The 21,060-nt window shown below is 43.6% G+C and overlaps 1 protein-coding gene across 1 annotated transcript in view; it reads left to right on the top strand.

Annotated features, from left to right (window-relative positions):
- The window catches only part of GJC1 (gap junction protein gamma 1), a 94,775-nt gene extending 74,940 nt beyond the window's left edge, over nucleotides 1-19,835 (top strand). The window contains exon 3 of the mRNA XM_069237934.1: nucleotides 18,157-19,835. Within this exon, the coding sequence (XP_069094035.1) occupies nucleotides 18,177-19,349 (1,173 nt within the window). The 5' untranslated portion in view covers nucleotides 18,157-18,176 and the 3' untranslated portion in view covers nucleotides 19,350-19,835. The remainder of the gene's footprint in view (nucleotides 1-18,156) is intronic.
- The last annotated feature ends 1,225 nt before the right edge of the window (nucleotides 19,836-21,060 follow it).

Raw genomic sequence — 21,060 nt, 5'->3', positions numbered from 1 at the left:
TTATGGTGTTCTTGTGTGACAGTGCTTTCTTCCACCAAGAATTCTCCAAGGACTTTGACCTAGCAAAGGCAGGTGTGCAAGATCTTCAAAAGGAATTGGCTTCTTAGTTTACTGCCTTTGGTCAGCCCAAAATTCTGGTGTATGTTAACTCAATAATTCCTTGAGGTTTATGATTTTCCCTGTAGGTATAATGGCCCAAACTAATGTCCAGAACTGAATGATGTAAACAAAAAGATCCTGAATTGGGGAAAGAAAAGTCTTAGAGTTGTGAATATAGAATTCCAGGTTGTTGTGGGTATACAAAGTCAGCTGATAGCAGAAGCATCAGCCGTGAGAGTCAGCACTAGTAGTCAGTTGGTTGCAGGAGCATCAGCCATGAGAGTCAGCACTAGTAGTCAGTTGGTTGCAGAAGCATCAGCCATGAGAGTCAGCACTGGTAGCCTGGATCCACGTGAGAGCTGCTGCAATAGTGTGCAGCTGGCACCTTCCTTTGTGCTGGATTTAAAAACATTCTAATGGTGTTGGATTGATCATACTGCATACCTGTGCTTTTCTGATTAGGTTGTAGACTTGGGTGTGGAATTTAACATTTTATTTGCCATGAATCATAGTCAGTTCCCCTTCCAAAGGGGACCCTACCACTTGTACCAATCAAGGAACCATTGTTTAAAACTTGCAATTACTTAAAACAGAAAAGATCTTCGAATAGACAAATGTTTATCAGAGAAGTATTCAAAACCGATTGGCTTATTCATTTTCTGGAACAAGCTAAATAGCGTTTTGCATCAACACTTTAAAACCATTCAATTAATCTGATACACCTCCGTAAAAGTATTGTTGGTCAGAGATTTTGATTTTTGTTTTGGGTCATTAGAGAAGTAATTCAACTTGAGTAGACATTGCTGATCCGGGCCGATTTTTTGTGGACGACATTTTAAAAAATAGCGGATGTGTTGCAGTAATGACGTAATATTTCAGGAACCATGAGACCTATATACTTTATTTTGGTGTCAAAACATAGGTTTTGACGGTCAAATAGTATTATAGAGCCAGAAAAGAACTCCTCAGAACAGCCCTTCAGCCATTTTCCAAAATGACTGCTATAATAGAAGAAGAAGAGCCATATATAGAAATGAAACACATAATAATGGTATTTAATCCTTTTATGTATACACCAAACAATGTTTATGACCTGAATATGAAAATAATAGTGTTTATCACTCCTGTTTTAGATACATGTTCATAGTTCACTTTATCTAATTGTTTATTTGTTTCGACAATCACTTGTGGTACATTTGCAGAATGTTGAAAATTTGAGAAGAGCATATCAATAGCGACATCTTTTTGTAGCACAGGTTTTGCAAGTACACGTACTTGTAAGTTCTCTGGGTAGAGTCTTTAGAAATGTTGTAGGTTTTAGTACCCCATCGATATCTTCCCAACCAAATTCACACGGATTTTTCTCTTCATATCCATGATCCAAAACATTTCCACATCTTCTGATCAAGTAGAACTCTCTTTTAATGTGTCCATACACAGAATATGACATCGGTGAAAGGTCACTTAGCTGGACTGATCCATTGAACTCACTGTACCAAAGATTGTCAGAAATGTGACAGTCAGAACTCGTTTTCCACACAGTATAAGGTATTTTTCTACAGCTTTAAAGTCACATTCTTCTACTGCCTCAGCAAATCCTTTTAGAAACCTCACAGGTTCAGCAGTTAAAGCTCCAAGCTTTGTTCCAGTTTTGCTCAAAGTCTCATCACCCGTAAGAATATGTGCCTTGATAAGAACACTGGGCATGTCCACGTCACGTCAACTTTCTTGTACAGAATATGAAGTAGGATTAAGTGTCTTTTCACCTGTTCTATAACATATCCATAACTCTGGCAATCCTTGACTTACGAACATTGCAACAAATCTAAGTAGCACAATAATAACACCTGTGTCATTTGACAGAACAATGACCCGATTGGAACCATTTTGAACAGCCCACTCAATATGGCACAACATGAAGGTCAGCTTCCTCCAATTTGCTGTTAAGTTATGGCCAGTACCTTTTGAATCTACCTCTGCAGGCACCAATTCCTCATTGACAATCGTTCCACTTGCAATAATTTAAAATTTCAGTGTTCACTGAAGCATGAGCAATGTTTTGGTGAGTTACCATCTCCAGGTTTATCTTGTTCGATGTTGATGACCAGAAGGTTTGATGCACGCAAGGTCCGTTGTTCCACTTGTAGTCATTTGCCTGATTCTCTCATATTCTTTGACATATAGTTCAAGATGACTCTCAAACACAATGTGCAGTTGTAAGGTGCACACTGACTTTCATGTCTGTACAGTCTGTACGACCTTTCTGAAGTTTTGCATGGATGCAGTCTTGCCCAATCACAAATGTGACATATAGTCCACAACAACAGAGTTTGTTCAATGAAGACCCCTTTTCGAAGTGAAATTCATCAGGTGAAATTTGTTTTTTCGAGCTCTTGTACAATTTTGTGCTTCACTTGTTTGGTTGCAGCATCTCCATCAAATAATGGGTTTGTTTGAAGAAGATCATGCAACAGACTGTCCATGATAAGTCCACCCCTTTCTTTTGGTATATCCATCTTGAAGTGCCTTAGAAAGTTGTTTTTTGTAACCTGTTTTGTAGTGGCTGGTTGGACTTAACTCTTACTATGGCAATTAAAGCGTGGAAGTTTAGCTTTAGTGATTGTCATACAGCTTTTTCTCTTTCAATACAAACCTCTCCTGCTTCATTTCTGCATGTAGTTTTGATCTGTGTTCTAGGACATCTAGTAGACTTGTCTTTATATCATTGTCCACATATTGTTTGGTGACATAGTTGTGTAGTCCCACAGGCTAAGTCATTTCAAAGGGGTTTCCTTGCTGCTGCATAAAATGAAGAAGGTCATCAACATGTTTATTAAAACGTTCCCCCTTTTTCCCCAAAAGTTTGTGGTGAGGAACAGTTTCACAATGTTCCATTAATTTTTAATTTCTCATCTCTCTGAAAACATTGCATTTAGAAAGAACTTCATGGTAACTTAGCTGCCATTGAGCAACATATTCACTTTTACATGTCTCACCAACAATTCCTTTGGAGCTTTTCTGTGGTCTCTGGATCGTCTGTTTCAGTTTCATATCTGGAGCTACAGCATTGAACCTTCCCTCCTTGTCTTTCACCACAAAATTTCTTTGGATTACTTTTCTGTACCAGTATGATTTTCCACCTCTAGATTCTTCACTCTTTCATATCTCAGGTAGTTTATGCAATTGAATTTGCCAAACACAGTAATCAGTGATTCCACAGTCTTCATGGACAGCTCCCAATCACCATGTAACAAGTTTTTCTCTAGAGCGTTCACGTGTAAAACATTTCCCCAGTATTTGCAAAGTTCTGATTTTTCTTCACATTCTTTGACAACTCTACAAACTTGGTTTTCAGGTTTTCCGATTTTGATCTGATTGTATTGAACATTGCCTGGCTTTGTTTTATGTCTTTTGAATGAAGTGCACCCTGTGCCTTGTTCACTTCTGAGATAAGATATGCAAAACCGGAAAAGCCAGAAAGCATTCCAATGCAATGTTTCTATTGCCTCGGATATGATGAGCGTACCTTGTAACAAACATAATGAGTTCTGCTCAATACTGACTGGACAGTTTTGCTTCCAAAGTTTTCAGCCTCCATAAGTACATCGTCTATGCCACATCCATTGAGATACTTCCTGCATACCGCAACACAACTTTTGTCATGTGGAAAACACCCATCATTGGATAAAGATCATCAAAATATAGAGGATTGCACATAAAAATATCAGCTACAATACAGAAAACACCTTCATCACAGAAAATTGGCAGGATAGGCTGGTCTTCAAGCTGAGCATGCACATTTTGGAAATTTTTAAGAGCTGTGCATACTGTTGCATAGTTTGTGATTGGAGATGGTATTACTGGTAAAAACCCAACCTTCATCAGTGAGATAATCTGGGAAATCAGAGCATGAATACCAGCCCATGGAGGAACTGGATTTTCTTCATCTCTCAGTCTGTACCTAATAAGCGAAATGATAAATTCGGTTAGATCAGCTTTGAGGAATGCAGCACCAGACAGAAGAAGATCCATGTCCTCAGCCACTTTGAAACTTTCTGGTAGAATGGGACGTGTTGATGGTTTGTAGTGATTTTGCATGTGTTGGTAAGGCATAGGGTTAAAAGTTTGCAGCTTTGTTTGTTTATGCCTACAGCTGACACAGCTTATTTTCCAGCAGCTACTTCATTGGTACAGTCTTGAAAAAGCACCAGGGCAGTATTGTGTGCTGCATGTTCCAGACAAAGAAGAGCTGTTTTCAAAATCAAAATTCTCAAGAGCAGCACTTGTAAATCCTTTCCTGGTAAAGTGACTTGGAAGTGGTGTGTTGTCGATTTTACAAGATTTTACAGCATGACCTGCTAACAAGTTCCTGCTCCGTACTATGGCCCTCATTATGAGTCTGGCGGTCCGTGGACCACCATACTCGTGGTGGCGGTCTAACCACCATATGACGACTTTGGCGGTTTGGCCGAAGCCAAACTGCCAAAACGCCGTCCTTACCGCCAGGGCAGTCAGACCGCCGGGCTGGAGGTGAGCACCTCCGGCCCGATGGTAGCTTCAATACTGCCATCTGTATCGCCGCCACGAAAATGCTGGTGGCATGCACGCGGCGATAGGAATTTCCATTCCTGTCACTGGCAGACACACCTCCACACGACCACACACCTACATGCACACACTCCCACTCTCCGATGCATTCGCTTACATGCGCCCCCACACACTCGCACCCAAACATGCACTCAGATACACCCATTCACTCGCACACATGCACTCAGATACACACATTCACTTGCACACACTGTCAGATAAACCCATTCACTTGCATGTATGTACTCAGACATTCTTTCTCATGCATGCACTCACACATACACATACACTCGCATGCACGCACTCAGACATACACATACACTTGAATGCACACACTCAGACACCCCATCCGCATTCACACAAACATACACAAACTCACACACGCACACACAACACCCCCTCCCCGCCTCGTCATACACTCACACACACACCAGCACCACCCCACCCGCATTCATACACACATGCACACACCACTCACATTCACACAACACTCCCACACCCTCCTTTCAGGAGATCAACTGACCTGCTTCTGCGAGGTGGCTGTCTGGGAGATGATGGGTCCCAGCGCTTTCAACCGCCGACACCGCACCTCCGTGCAGGAAACCGCTGCGCCTTATTATGGGTCATAATATTTCGGACAGAGTCCTGTTAGCATGGCGATGGCGGCGGCCTCTATTATGACGTCGGCCAGGCCAATGGTGTCGGATCTCTGCCCAAAATTGGGCGGAAATTGGCACGACATCATAATATGGCAGTCTTCAGACCACCGGTAATATAACTTGTTGATACACAAATCCTTTTCATTGAAATGATTAACTCTATATTTTTTCACTTGTCATGGATTGCGTGGGCAATCATCATGTGTAGCAGAGTTTTCTTTTTGCCGTGATATAATTCATAAAACATGATGTGGAAAATACAGTATATTTGCACAGCATAAGCCTGTTGGTTCATGGGATTGTCTTCCACTTCTTTGCTTATATCTTCAAAGCCATCATCAATATTGTCGGCCTTAGTTCTGAACGCAAGCACTTTCGTTTGTAACAGTTTTGCTTTGCTGATATTAAACAATGATGTGAAAAATGTTAAGACAGGATCAGGGATTCTTGTTGACTCTCATAATCTGCAGAGCTCTAGGGCATCAAAAAATGTGTCATTAAATCCAAAGTCTAAATGTTTCAGGACGATTCTTAAAATGGTTCCTGCTGATTTTACTGCATCCTGTGATCTTATTTTTGGCAGCAAGAACTTCAGGAGTCAAATCAGCTGAGAACTCCATAAGTGGCTTACTCCTTTTGTTAGACTGACAAAAACAAGTTGTGTCATTGTAAAATCTCAGAAAAATCTTAATTTCAGTGTTATGAATTAATACAGTTTCATCAATGTTGACCAATATTTCTCTAAAGTTACTGAGTGTGAACCATTAGCCAGCACTCAAGAGTGGCTTTAAAACTTTGTTTGCTTTTTCAAAGAGTGCAAGCTTAATTGAAGGCTGGCGGTTACGTTGCTGATGGGAGCTCATTGTACATTCTTAGTTTCGAATGTACGCATGCATGCTGTTCGGGTGGGCATACAAATCCGCTGTAAATACATTCACATCGCTGTTTAGATCAGCCATTTGTCTGAAAACTTCATCTTGGACAAAACTAGCTTCAGATGCCCTTTGAGACTCATATACTCTGTACTTTGTTCTTTCGTCAATCCCCTTGGCTCTTGTTCTGGTTAAACCACTAATAATACATTGACGATCCTCTGCTTTCTGATCAGGTATTGGAGGTGGACGAAGGGTAGCCATTGATCTTCTAAGAGCATAGTGTAGGAAGTTGGCTCTGTATGTGCTATTTCAAAGTGAGGAATAGCATGCACAGAGTCCAAGGGTTCCCCTTAGAGGTAAAATAGTGGTAAAAATAGATAATACTAATGCTCTATTTTGTGGTAGTGTGGTCGAGCAGTAGGCTTATCCAAGGAGTAGTGTTAAGCATTTGTTGTACATACACATAGACAATAAATGAGGTACACACACTCAGAGACAAATCCAGCCAATAGGTTTTGTATTGAAAAATATCTTTTCTTAGTTTATTTTAAGAACCACAGGTTCAAATTTAACATGTAATATCTTGTTTGAAAGGTATTGCAGGTAAGTACATTAGGAACTTTGAATCATTTCAATTGCATGTATACTTTTCAAGTTATTCACAAATAGCTATTTTAAAAGTGGACACAGTGCAATTTTCACAGTTCCTGGGGGAGGTAAGTTTTTGTTAGTTTTACCAGGTAAGTAAGACACTTACAGGGTTCAGTTCTTGGTCCAAGGTAGCCCACCGTTGGGGGTTCAGAGCAACCCCAAAGTCACCACACCAGCAGCTCAGGGCCGGACAGGTGCAGAGTTCAAAGTGGTGCCCAAAACGCATAGGCTAGAATGGAGAGAAGGGGGTGCCCCGGTTCCGGTCTGCTTGCAGGTAAGTACCCGCGTCTTCGGAGGGCAGACCAGGGGGGTTTTGTAGGGCACCGGGGGGGACACAAGCCCACACAGAAATTTCACCCTCAGCAGCGCGGGGGCGGCCGGGTGCAGTGTAGAAACAAGCGTCGGGTTTGCAATGTTAGTCTATGAGAGATCAAGGGATCTCTTCAGCGCTGCAGGCAGGCAAGGGGGGGCTTCCTCGGGGAAACCTCCACTTGGGTAAGGGAGAGGGACTCCTGGGGGTCACTTCTCCAGTGAAAGTCCGGTCCTGCAGGTCCTGGGGGCTGCGGGTGCAGGGTCTTTTCCAGGCGTCGGGACTTAGGTTTCAGGGAGTCGCGGTCAGGGGAAGCCTCGGGATTCCCTCTGCAGGCGGCGCTGTGGGGGCTTAGGGGGGACAGGTTTTGGTACTCACAGTCGTAGAGTAGTCCGGGGGTCCTCCCTGAGGTGTTGGTTCTCCACCAGCCGAGTCGGGGTCGCCGGGTGCAGTGTTGCAAGTCTCACGCTTCTTGCGGGGAGTTGCAGGGTTCTTTAAAGCTGCTTCTGGAAACAAAGTTGCAGTCTTTTTGGAGCAGGTCCGCTGTCCTCGGGAGTTTCTTGTCTTTTTCGAAGCAGGGCAGTCCTCAGAGGAGTCAGAGGTCGCTGGTCCCTTGGAAGGCGTCGCTGGAGCAGAGTTCTTTGGAAGGCAGGAGACAGGCCGGTGAGTTTCTGGAGCCAAGGCAGTTGTTGTCTTCTGGTCTTCCTCTGCAGGGGTTTTCAGCTAGGCAGTCCTTCTTCTTGTAGTTGCAGGAATCTAATTTTCTAGGGTTCAGGGTAGCCCTTAAATACTAAATTTAAGGGCGTGTTTAGGTCTGGGGGGTTAGTAGCCAATGGCTACTAGCCCTGAGGGTGGGTACACCCTCTTTGTGCCTCCTCCCAAGGGGAGGGGGTCACAATCCTAACCCTATTGGGGGAATCCTCCATCTGCAAGATGGAGGATTTCTAAAAGTTAGAGTCACCTCAGCTCAGGACACCTTAGGGGCTGTCCTGACTGGCCAGTGACTCCTCCTTGTTGCTTTCTTTGTTCCCTCCAGCCTTGCCGCCAAAAGTGGGGGCCGTGGCCGGAGAGGGCGGGCAACTCCGCTAAGCTGGAGTGCCCTGCTGGGCTGTGACAAAGGGGTGAGCCTTTGAGGCTCACCGCCAGGTGTTACAGCTCCTGCCTGGGGGAGGTGTTAGCATCTCCACCCAGTGCAGGCTTTGTTACTGGCCTCAGAGTGACAAAGGCACTCTCCCCATGGGGCCAGCAACATGTCTCTAGTGTGGCAGGCTGCTGGAACTAGTCAGCCTACACAGACAGTCGGTTAAGTTTCAGGGGGCACCTCTAAGGTGCCCTCTGGGGTGTATTTTGCAATAAAATGTACACTGGCATCAGTGTGCATTTATTGTGCTGAGAAGTTTGATACCAAACTTCCCAGTTTTCAGTGTAGCCATTATGGTGCTGTGGAGTTCGTGTTTGACAAACTCCCAGACCATATACTCTTATGGCTACCCTGCACTTACAATGTCTAAGGTTTTGTTTAGACACTGTAGGGGTACCATGCTCATGCACTGGTACCCTCACCTATGGTATAGTGCACCCTGCCTTAGGGCTGTAAGGCCTGCTAGAGGGGTGACTGACCTATACTTGCATAGGCAGTGAGAGGCTGGCATGGCACCCTGAGGGGAGTGCCATGTCGACTTACTCGTTTTGTTCTCACTAGCACACACAAGCTGGCAAGCAGTGTGTCTGTGCTGAGTGAGTGGTCTCCAGGGTGGCATAAGACATGCTGCAGCCCTTAGAGACCTTCCTTGGCATCAGGGCCCTTGGTACTAGAAGTACCAGTTACAAGGGACTTATCTGGATGCCAGGGTCTGCCAATTGTGGATACAAAAGTACAGGTTAGGGAAAGAACACTGGTGCTGGGGCCTGGTTAGCAGGCCTCAGCACACTTTCAATTGTAAACATAGCATCAGCAAAGGCAAAAAGTCAGGGGGCAACCATGCCAAGGAGGCATTTCCTTACACATAGGCATTGAGTTTTGTTGTCATTGCTTTCTCAGAAGACTCGGATTCTTGTTGAAATTCACTGGTTTCTGCTGTTTTTTTGGCAATTTTTTCCAGGTTATTTTTCCATTGCTTACGACTTGTAGCACATGTTGTTAGAATGATAAAATATTTGATTCTCTTCTCCCATCAGTTTCAGTGTTAGTTTTTCTTTCAGATTAGTTTGGCATATGACATATTTTTCTTTGTTGAAGGAGTCCTCAAATTTCGTAGTTTGCAACACTGTCAGGAAGTAAAGATCTGCTGCCACCTGCTTCGCTAATGTTTAGTAAGTTGAATCAACGGAAAAGGTGAAACAAAAATCCTATTAAAATAAATGATGGCTTAAACACATCATTATAGAGCCGCCATTTGGGAAAATGTCGGAAGGATTGCCCTGAGGTGTTATTTTCTGTCTCTGTAAGACTACTTGACCCCCAAACCCTATGTTTTGACACCAAAATGAAGTATAAACATCTCATGGTTACTGAAATATTACATCATCACTGCAACACATCTGCCAGTTTTAAAAGTGTTAGCAATGTCTACTCGAGCTAAATTAGTTCTCTAATGATAGAAAAACACAAATCAAAAATTAAAATCTCTGAGCAACAATTTTTTTTTACAAAGGTATATCAAGGGGTCAGGACTACAGCAGATCTGCTTCCAGAGAACTCCAAGAGATGAAAGTGTAAGTGTGAACCTTTTAGTTGACAAGAATCTTATTGTCAAAGTTGAGTACCTCTGCTCATTTACTACCGCTGTATCCCAGATGGAAGTCCATTCAAGAGACCCACTGATTTCCTCTGTTCTAACTTAAAATGGAATGGGCGGTCTTTATAAATAGAGATTTTTAACAAGACAAACTGAACGTTTCTAGTACTTTTTATTGAAGGAACAACTGACAACAGCAACTAATGAAAGCCACAAGAGACAGAAACATAGTAAATGTCATTAAATGTAAATGTAAAACAAGTATTGAACAGTACCACATTAGCACAGCACAAAAACAAGGGCACACTTTAAACCCTTGGGTGCCCTGGATGTAACGGTTACATCCTCGGCTGCACCGCTCGGGTGCCAAGCACCTAACCGTTACATCCTAGTATGGGCCCTGGGGGTGCGATCGCACCACCATCCCATGGGCAGGGATCGAAGGGGAATCGCTTCCTCTTCCATCCCCGCTCCCCTCCCCCCTGTCAATCCCAATTTCTGCCCCCTACCCTAACACTCTCCCCCCAGTTGGCGTCTGATGACACACACTGACATTATCAGAGGCAGACCCCACCATGCTTGCAGCTAAGCTTTTCTCGCATTTCTCTTCCGATCATGGCCTGAGGGGGGGGGGGAGAAGCATCGAAGGGAAGGAAAGGCCTTTCCTTTCCTTTGATGTCTCTCTGAGCATTTCTGCAGCCCGATCGTGAAGCAGTCAGGCTGCAGAAATTCCCACTAGACACCAGGAATGTTTGTTTATGTGTGTTTACAATGAAGGGGAGCGACCCCTTTTGCAAAGGGTCACTTGCCTTGGGGGGGTGGGGGGGGCAATTTTTAATTAGGCCTTTTCTGCCTCCGCTGGGGGTTGATCGACCAATTTTTTTAGGCCGATCTGCCCCTAGGGGGCAGGCAGAAACCTCTAGACACCAGGGACCTTTTTTTTTTTTTTTTTTTTTCAATAGGTGGGGTAACGACCCCTTAGGCAAGGGTCCCTCCTCTGGGGGGCAATTCTATTTTAGGCCATTTCTGCCTCCCTTGAGGACAGATCGGTCATTTTGTTTAGGCCAATCTGCCCCCCTTCTGGGCAGATCACCCTATTTTAATTAGGCCGATCTGCCCCCGAGGGGGGCAGAAACCACTAGGCACCAAGAGCGACCCCTTAGGCAAGGGTCACTCCTCTGGGGGGCAATTCTATTTTAGGCCATTTCTGCCTCCCTTGAGGACAGATCGGTCATTTTGTTTAGGCCAATCTGTCCCCAAGGGTGACAGAAACCAATAGACACCAGGGATTTTCATTTTTTTGCAACAATTTCACGCAAGAGGAGCGACCCCTTAGGTTCTTTCTATTAGGCCGATCTGCCCCTAGGGGGGGCAGAAACCATTAAGGCACCAGGGTTTGGTGTGTGTGTGTTTTGTTTGGGGGACAGCCCCTATTTTTGTAAGGCCCATCAGCCCCAAGGGGGGAGCAGAAAGCCCACCTGAGGCCAGAGAAGATTTTTTTTTTTAAAAAGAGGGTGGAGGTATGGCTATACCCCCACCCCATATAAATGGGGACAAAGATGTTCTCCCCACAGGTGGGCAGGTGGGGCAATTACCTCCGATCCACTCCCCGGTAGGGAGGGCAGAAATCCTACTGGATACCAGGGAATTAAAAAAAATAGTGGGGTGGTGGCTACCAACCAGTATGAGCATGGATATGCCCCCACCCCAACTGAAGGGGGTAACAATCTTTCAGCTCTCCCCCGCACACTAAAACATCTTATCCCACGGCAGGCAAGAGGACGTCTGATTATTTTGGGTTTGGTTTTACATTTGGGCCATGAGAGCTTGTCTAACTCTCAGAATCGTCCCACTTGGATTGGTGAGGGCTGCACTTTTGGGACTTTGGGACGCTGTCATGTAGAACAATCTATGAGACCTTGACACATCTGAAAACTAAACATCTGTGTGAGTCCAGGGTGTTGTGCCTCACATGCACCCCGCACCATTTTCTTACCCACAATTCCTTGCAAACCTCCAACTTTGCTGGAAATCACACATTTTTCCCACATTTTTGTGATGGAACCTTCCGGAATCTGCAGAAAGCCACAAAATTCCTACCACCCAGCATTGTCGCATCTATACCAATAAAAAGTCTGCCCCACTTGTCAGCCTAAAAATGTTTTTGTTTTTTTCTCAAATTGCCCATTTGGACCCGCTTTGGTTCCCCCTCATTTTCAGCATGTTTTTGGCTCTTCCCTGTCATAGGCACTTGGCCCACCTACACAAGTGAGGTATCATTTTTACCGGGAGACTGAGGGGAACGCTGGGTAGTCGGACGTTTGTGGCTCTCTCAGATTCCAGAACTTTGCAGCACCGAAATGTGAGGAAAACGTTTTTTTTGTTTTGTTTTTTTTGCCACATTTTGAGGTTTGCTAAGGATTCTGAGTAACAGAGCCTGGTGAGAGGGGTAGGAAATTTGTACCGGTGTAGTGATCCCACACAGAGATGTGGGAAAAATGTGATTTTTTTTTTTTAGCTAAATTTGAGGTTTGCTAAGGATTCTGGGTAAGAAAACACCGGGGGATCCACGCAAGTCACACCTCCCTGGACTCCCTTGGGTGTCTAGTTTTCAGAAATGTTTGGGGTTGGTAGGTTTTCCTATATGGCTGCTGAACCCAGGACCAAAGACGCAGGTGCCCCCGCAAAAACAGGTAGTTTTGTATTTGGTAATTTTGATGTGTCCACATAGTGTTTTGGGGCATTTCCTTTCGCGAGCGCTAGGCCTACCTACACATAAGAGGTACCATTTTTATCAGGAGACCTGGGGGAACGCTGGGTAGTCGGAAGTTTGTGGCTCTCTCATATTCCAGAACTTTTCAGCACAGAAATGTGAAGAAAAAGTGTTTTTTTCCGCATTTTGAGGTTTGCTAAGGATTCTGGGTAACAGAACCTGGTGAGAGCCCCCACAAGTCACCCCATCTTCGAATCCCCTAGGTTTTCTAGTTTTCTAAAATGCACAGGTTTGGTAGGTTTCCCTAGGTGCTGGCTGAGCTAGAGGCCAAAATCCACAGCTAGACACTTTGCAAAAAACAGGTCTGTTTTCTTTGGGGAAAATGTGATGTATCCATGTTGTGTTTTGGGGCATTTTCTGTCGCAGGTACTAGGCCTACCCACACAAGTGGGGTACCATTTCTATTGGGAGACTTGGAGGAATGCTGGGTGGAAGGAAATTTGTGGCTCCTCTCAGATTACAGAACTTTCTATCACTGAAAAGTGAGGAAAAAGTTTTTTTTTTTGTCAAATTATGAGGTTTGCAAAGGTTTCTGGGTAATAGAACCTGGCGACAGCCCAACAAGTCATCCCATCCTGGATTCCCATAGGTGTCTAGTTTTAAAAAATGCTCAGGTTTCATAGGTTTCCCTAGGTGCCGGCTGAGCTAGAGGCCAAAATCCACAGCTAGGAACTTTCCAAAAAACACGTCAGATTTCAATGTACAAATGTGAAGTGTCCATGTTGCGTTTCCTGTCGCAGGCATTAGGCCTACCCACACAAGCGAGGTACCATTCTTATTGGGAGACTTGGGGGAACAGAAAATAGCAGAACAAGTGTTATTGTCCCTTGTCTTTCTCTACATTTTTTCTTTCCAAATATAAGACAGCGTGTAAAAAAGACGTCTATTTGAGAAATGCCCTGTAATTCTTATGCAACTATGGGAACCCCCAGAATTAAGAGATGTGCAAATAACCGCTGCTTCTCAACACCTTATCTTGTGCCCATTTTGGAAATAATACATGTTTTTCTCTCTTTATATTTCACCAAATGAATTGCTGTATACCCGGTATACAATGAAAATCCATTGCAAGGTGCAGCTCGTTTATTGGCTCTGGGTACCTAGAGTTCTTGAAGAACCTACAAACCCTATATATCCACACAACCAGAAAAGTCCAGCAGACGTAATGGTATATTGTTTTCAAAAATCTGACATCGCATGAAAAAGTTACAGAGTAGAATGTGGCGAAAAATTGCTGTTTTTGTCCTTCAATTTTAATACTTTTTTATTTCAGCTGGTATTTTCTGTAGGATCGACACAAATAACCCATTGCTGAATTCAGAATTTTGTCTACTTTTTAGAAATGTTTAGCTGTCCGGGATCCAGCACTGGTTTCACACCCATTTCTGTCACTTACTGGAAGGAGGCTAAAAGTACAAAAAATTGTAAAAATGGGGTATGCCCCAGTAAAATGCCAAAATTGTGTTGAAAAATGTAGTTTTCTGATTCAAGTCTGCCTGTTCCTGAAAGCTGGGAAAATGGTGATTTTAGCACCGCAATACCTTTGTTGATTCCATTTTCAGGGAAAAAAAACACAAGCTGCCTTCTGCAGACCTTTTTCCCATTTTTTTTAAACGAAATTTTTGCTGTATTTTGGCTAATTTCTTGGTCTTCTCCAGGGAAACCAACAAACTGGGTACCGCTAGAATCCCTAGGATGTTGGGTAAAAAGGACACAAATTTGGCGCTGGTAACTTATGTGGACAATAAGTTATGAGGGCCTAAGTGCAAACTGCCCCAAATAGCCAAAAAAAGGCCTGGCACCTGAGGGGGAAAAGGCCTGGCAGCGAAGGGGTTAAAAAGTGAATTCATCATCTGCCATATTTTGTTTGTCAACAGAAGAGCTATGGGCAGTGAAAAGTTCAAGGTACATTTGCTGCTCATTGTCAGGTGTCTCTATCTATCAAGTCTCTTTTAAAAAAAAAACACCACCGGCGATGGAACTGATTTCTCATCAAACTACTGCAGTATGTGGTTGTTATTCCAGTGGCTGTACCCTTTTCAGTGATCCAAGTAACCTATCAGTCAGCCCATCCCTACTGCAACAACCCATCCATAATAGCAGTAAAATGTGGCATAGGTGTTGGGACTTTTCATATGAAAACTAGTGTTAGAAACGTGGAAACCTTACATTTGAAGTCAGCCATCCCATTTGTCATCTGTGCTTGATCTTCACATGCAAACATTAGCCTTATTTTCGCTACAGCTTATTTGAATTCATCATCTGCCATATTTTGTTTGTCAACAGAAGAGCTATGGGCAGTGAAAAGTTCAAGGTACATTTGCTGCTCATTGTCAGGTGTCTCTATCTACCAAGTCTCTTTTAAAAAAGAAAAACACCACCGGCGATGGACTGATTTCTCATCAAACTACTGCAGTATGTGGTTGTTATTCCAGTGGCTGTACCCTTTTCAGTGATCCAAGTAACCTATCAGTCAGCCCATCCATACTGCAACAACCCATCCATAATAGCAGTAAAATGTGGAATAGGTGTTGGGACTTTTCATATGAAAACTAGTGTTAGAAACGTGGAAACCTTACATTTGAAGTCAGCCATCCCATTTGTCCTCAGTGCTTGATCTTCACATGCAAACATTACCCTTATTTTCGCTACAGCTTATTAAAATTGATTCACTATTATTGTCTCACACTCATCTGCGTTGGAGGATGTTTGATGCACGTATTAGACATTTCTTTAATAAATATTTGTTATATACATGTTACCCTGGACACTCCCATCCTCAGTCTCATAATGAGCCTTTAGCTCAAGGAATACTATTTCTTACATTGTTTTCAGAAAGTGATCATCTATTGCTTCTCCTGCCCACTATTGTACGTAGGAGGCCTTCTTGGTTTGGTCTTTTCATAGACTGGATCATACCAAAGGGCGACAAAGGTAATTACCTCAAAACGTGAAGAAAATATTTGGGATCATTCTGATAGTAATTTGTGGCTTCTATTTATATCACACTGACGTTACAGGAAATTAACCTTTTGTTCTTATTCAAGTACCCTACGTGTTTTTACTTCTGGAGGATGAAAGGTGGTGAAAGTGGCTCGCTTGGGCATATCTTGATCTGGTCTTTTCATAGATTTGATTATGCCAAAGTGGCAGCATAAGGCAATTACTTCTATATTTCAAAATGTAAAGAAAATGTTTGGGATAATTCTGATAATTCTGCTTGAGTTTTTAAATGATATCACACTGCAGTTCTAGGAAAGTACTTTCTTTGTTCTTGTTCTAGTATCCTAAGTGTTTTAACTTCTGGTGTATAAAAAGTGGTGAAAGGAGGATAGTTGGATACCTCTACTTCTTCTATAATTAATATACTTGCTATTTCAGTTTAAAATGAAGTGGTATTGTACCATAATTATTCTGTCAGACAGCGTATAACGTGGAGACCATTTAAATAGTGTAGTGCTACATCATACAATACAGTTTAGAAATTAAGGTGGTCATTTTGACTTTGGTGGTAAAACCTGCCTACTGCCGCGGTGACGGGTGCCAAAATACCACTACCACGTCTACCATCCACCTGCCAGATTATGAGCACTGCCAGACTTCCGCCACAGGAAGGTGGAAATCCAGCAGTGTTCATGGTGGCCCATGGTGGTAAGGTGGCGCTGCTGCCCCCAGCCTGCCACGCTAGTTGAACGCTGCCAGCCGTATTATGACAAGTAATACGGCCTGGCAGTGTTCTGCTGGCGAGCGCCCCTTCCTATTCCCTGCCGGAAGACCTCCTTGTGCAAAGTAAGGCGGGCTTCTGACAGGGGAGGAGGGTAGGGGGTGTTGTGTGTGTGTGTCTGTGTCTTAGTGTGCGTATATATGTGTGAGTGAGTGTGTGAATGCGTCTGTGTGTGTTGTGTTGTTTGCATGGTTGAATGCGTGTAAGAATGGTGAAGTGAGTGCATATCTGCCTGTCAGTGAGATTGTGTGTGAGCATGTCTGGAAGTATGCGTGTATGAATGCGTGCATGCCAGTGTGAGTGATTGGGTGTATGTGTGGTGCGTGTCTGCAGGTGTGTGTGTGTGGGTGGGGGGTGAGTGAGAAGGTCGGAGGGGGTGGGTGTGTGTGTGTTTGGATTGGTGTGGGGGGTGTATTTGAATGACAGAGTGGGGGGGTTAATGTGCTTAAGGGGGTGAGGGAGTTATTTGGATTGAGGGGGCTGTGGGGTGTCAGGTAAGTGTTTGGGGGGTGGGGGAGCCGCCTACCAGTGACAGGAAAGGAATTCCCTGTCACCGGTAGGGCCTACTGCAATGGTTTTCACCACGAAAACCATGGTTGTAGGCAGGCTCATAATGCCACTGGAGGGACTGTGCTGGCCGCCAGGCTGGAGATTGACATCCCGACCCGGCGGCTGATACCACCATGGCGGTATGAGTGGAGAACACATTCTCATAATGTGGCGGCATGTACCGCCAGCCTGTTGGCGATACTACCGCCACAGTAACACTCACCGCTGGGATCATAATGACCCCCTAAGTGTATTTTACCATATTCCAACAAAAATAATGTAAAAAATACTCTTTATGACTTTTAATGATCAGGAAAACAAAACACTGGCCCACTTGTTTTTTGTTCTGTGTCTTTGTAAATTCACGATCAGCACCTTTGAAAACAGAGGTTATCTCTTTGTTTGGCTAGTATTCTGAGCATCCCAGGTATTTAACACTAAAAATAAGGGCAGACAGTTTTGAGCCCGTTTAGCAATTGCATTCATGAGGAGATGAGCACAAATAGCTTTCTTTTGTTCTTGCATGGGCTCCATCACCAATATCACCAGGTTTTACCTTATTGTGTTTGCTAATGCAAATCAGCACACTGACTACAAATAAAGTATTCAGAATAAGTGCATGTACCATTGACGTAGCTTCAACTCAGTTTATTAGCGAGCATAACTACATCAATCTCAGTTGAAGTGTGTGTGTGTTGTAAACCTTTCTTTTCTAACAAGTTACTTTTTACTACAGGTTTGGTTTGGTCCCACCACTCTTTACTTTTCACTTGTTCACTTTCGCTGTGAGTTAAGTTGCCGAGGCTGGATTTGGTACATGGCCTTAGAGCAGATAGTTCTTGAGTGGTACCATTCCTCCTACCATTGCAGAAACGAGCACTGAGGTAATCCTGCCTGACTGAGGCAGCTTAATTTAAGCCTATAGTATATATCCTTGCTGGGTCCAGCATACTATGTCTAAGTGGGACCACTGAATGACGCCTCAGCATCAGTCATTGATGCTGCTATAGCCTAAAGTTCTTCAAACTGATTCCTTGCAAGGTAACACCCAACATCAAACCAATCTTCTGACTACATTTCCTGCTTCTGTCTCTAGAAAGTTCACTATCTCAGAGAGACCTGTTGAAAGTCACATCATCTTCTGATCCATTGTTTTCTTACTGATAATGTTTCTTTTTGTTTCATTTTCAGGGTGATAAGATTTTGTGATCATGAGCTGGAGCTTCCTCACTCGCCTGCTAGAGGAGATCCACAACCACTCGACCTTTGTTGGCAAGATATGGCTGACCATCTTGATTGTGTTTCGCATCGTCCTGACTGTTGTTGGTGGCGAATCAATATACTACGACGAGCAGAGCAAGTTTGTGTGCAACACACAGTCACCGGGATGCGAGAACGTCTGCTACGATGCCTTTGCACCCTTATCCCATGTAAGGTTCTGGGTCTTCCAGATCATTCTAGTGACAACGCCATCCTTACTGTACCTGTGCTATGCTATTCACAAAATCGCCAGAATGGCAGAGCGCAATGAGAAAAGGTCCAAAGGCAAAAATACTGCTGTTCGGTGGAAGAGGAACCGAGCCCTGGAAGAGACCGAAGATGACCATGAGGAGGATCCCATGATGTACCCAGAAATGGAGATGGAAAGTGAAAAAGAGACCCAGAGCCCAGACAATGACAAAGCTAAACATGATGGCCGCCGACGAATTCGGGCTGACGGCCTCATGAAAATCTATGTGCTGCAGCTACTCATCAGGACTGCTTTTGAGATTGCTTTTCTTGTTGGACAATATTTCTTGTACGGATTTGAGGTTATCCCTAAATTTACCTGCAGCACAGCTCCTTGCAACCACACAGTGGACTGTTTTGTTTCAAGGCCCACCGAGAAAACTATTTTTCTACTTATAATGTATGGGGTGAGTTGCCTGTGTTTACTTCTGAATGTGTTGGAAATGATTCATTTGGGATTTGGGACCATTCGAGACACTCTGAGCAGCAAGAAGAAAGTGCTGGAAGAACCAACTTCCTACGCATATCCATTTACTTGGAATACACCTTCTGCGCCCCCTGGGTACAATATTGCAGTTAAGCCAGATCAGATCCAGTACACTGAACTCTCCAATGCTAAGATGGCCTACAAGCAGAACAAAGCTAACATTGCTCAGGAACAGCAGTATGGGAGCCATGATGAGAACATCCCACCCAACCTGGAGAACCTGCAGCGGGAGATTAGAGTGGCTCAGGAGCGCCTTGACCTAGCAATCCAGATATACAACACTCAGAGCAACCAAGGGAGCTTGAAAGAGAAGAAAGCAAAACCATGCTCCAGCAAAAGCAGCAGCAGCAGTAAAGCAGGAGAGGGGAAGGCTAAATCGTGGCTCTAACACTCAACTAGGCCAGGTGTTCTCAGCCTCTGCTGATCCGTAGCTTTGGTTCTGTTTAGTTGAGGGACACAGTTTGTTACGTTACTGCAAGCAGTAAAGATAATGATGGAAACATGAGATCAGTTTATATGCACCTAATCTTCTACAGCAATACAGTTACAGCACTTGATTACTAGAATTGCCAAAATGAAGCAACTACGTGTGAATGGTTCTTGTTGAATAGTTTGTGCGTAAAGACAGTTTGATGGTATTCATGCACATTCAGTTTTTGAATTTGTAAATGGGGTCACTGCAGTTAATCTTTTTTTATATGAAAGACCAGTGGTTACAGCCTATATTTCCTAAGTGCTGTCATCGTACTGTTTCAAGTGCCTTTGTTACACGTTCCTCTGCTGGCTGCTGATATTTCAGTTTGTTGGGGGATTTCATGAGGGTTCTTACAGAGACCACATTGATTAAAATCAAAATGTTTAAGCTCTTTTGAAACTTGTCGTATGATTTTTGGCAGACTAATTCACAGTGACAGGATGTTTGAAGCAGTATTTATGTTGAGTACTAGGTGAGAAAATAGTTACTACAGATGTGACGCAAAATAGTGTTCTGATTGATACATCTTCCCACAGATTCCTCCCCTTATGAATTATCTCTCCAGGTTTAAGACGATTTGGGAACACTTTTGCAAGCTGGTCCAAAAGCAACTCTGCCTACAGGCATTAAAACACAGCATAAATGAGGCACCAGCCAGCATGCTGGTGTCAGTTCCTGTTTTTCCACACATTATTGAGGCAGGGCAGAAGCTCTCTCTCTGTCTCACCTGTAGAATCCCTTCTGTATTTGAACACTGACTAAGCCAAATGCCTTGTGGTAAAGAAGTCTATGGCACAGGGCATGTAAACCTCTGTAGATTTGATGTAAGTAATTATTAGGATAGAAATTTGTAGGAAAGGAATCTGTAGGAAGATGTATCCATCATAAAAATGTTACTTACTTTCTGTAAGATTACTTCTGGTAGATACATAGTTCTCATGCAGATTCCTCAGCTGGCTAATAGGATACCAAGCTATGCAAACATACTGTACGCCTTATGCAAGAAAACACGAGCAACCAGGGCACTCCAAAATGATAAGTCCAAGATGAGTAAATTTGCAGAAGATGCTTTAATCCTTAGTAATAGGAAGTCGAGTAGATACTCAAAGATACTCAAGTCCATATGTTAGAACAGGTATATGAGAGTTCAGAAACAGCCAACACGTGTTTCGTCCTCACAGACTTCTTCAAGGCTCAAAAGCTATCATTTGAGTAACCAAAATACTTCTGTTAAAGCTCCAAAGGTGATTCTATATAAAAAAAACGATGAGTAATCCATCAAAGTGAAGAACTGGGTTGCCTCACTGAACACGGCAGCGGTATCATGCGCTGCGGTTAATCACACACGCCGCTTCTTCCTGACTCCCGGATTCTGGGGCAGTACAGACTGGGTCTACTTAGGCCGTTGTCATAGTTTTATCCTATACTACGGATACACTCTACGGAACAGTCCCTCTGCTTTGGAAGAGTACTTTTCCCTTTATCATAAGGGACGCTTCTTCACTTTGATGGATTATATAGAATCACCTTTGGAGCTTTAACAGAAGTATTTTGGTTACTCAAATGATAGCTTTTGAGCCTTGAAGAAGTCCGTGAGGACGAAACACGTGTTGGCTGTTTCTGA

The sequence above is a fragment of the Pleurodeles waltl genome, chromosome 6 (assembly GCF_031143425.1).
Source record: "Pleurodeles waltl isolate 20211129_DDA chromosome 6, aPleWal1.hap1.20221129, whole genome shotgun sequence".
NCBI lineage: Eukaryota > Metazoa > Chordata > Amphibia > Caudata > Salamandridae > Pleurodeles > Pleurodeles waltl.
The sequence above is the reverse complement of the archived record's forward strand: the minus strand, read 5'-3'. Positions and strand labels throughout refer to the sequence as shown.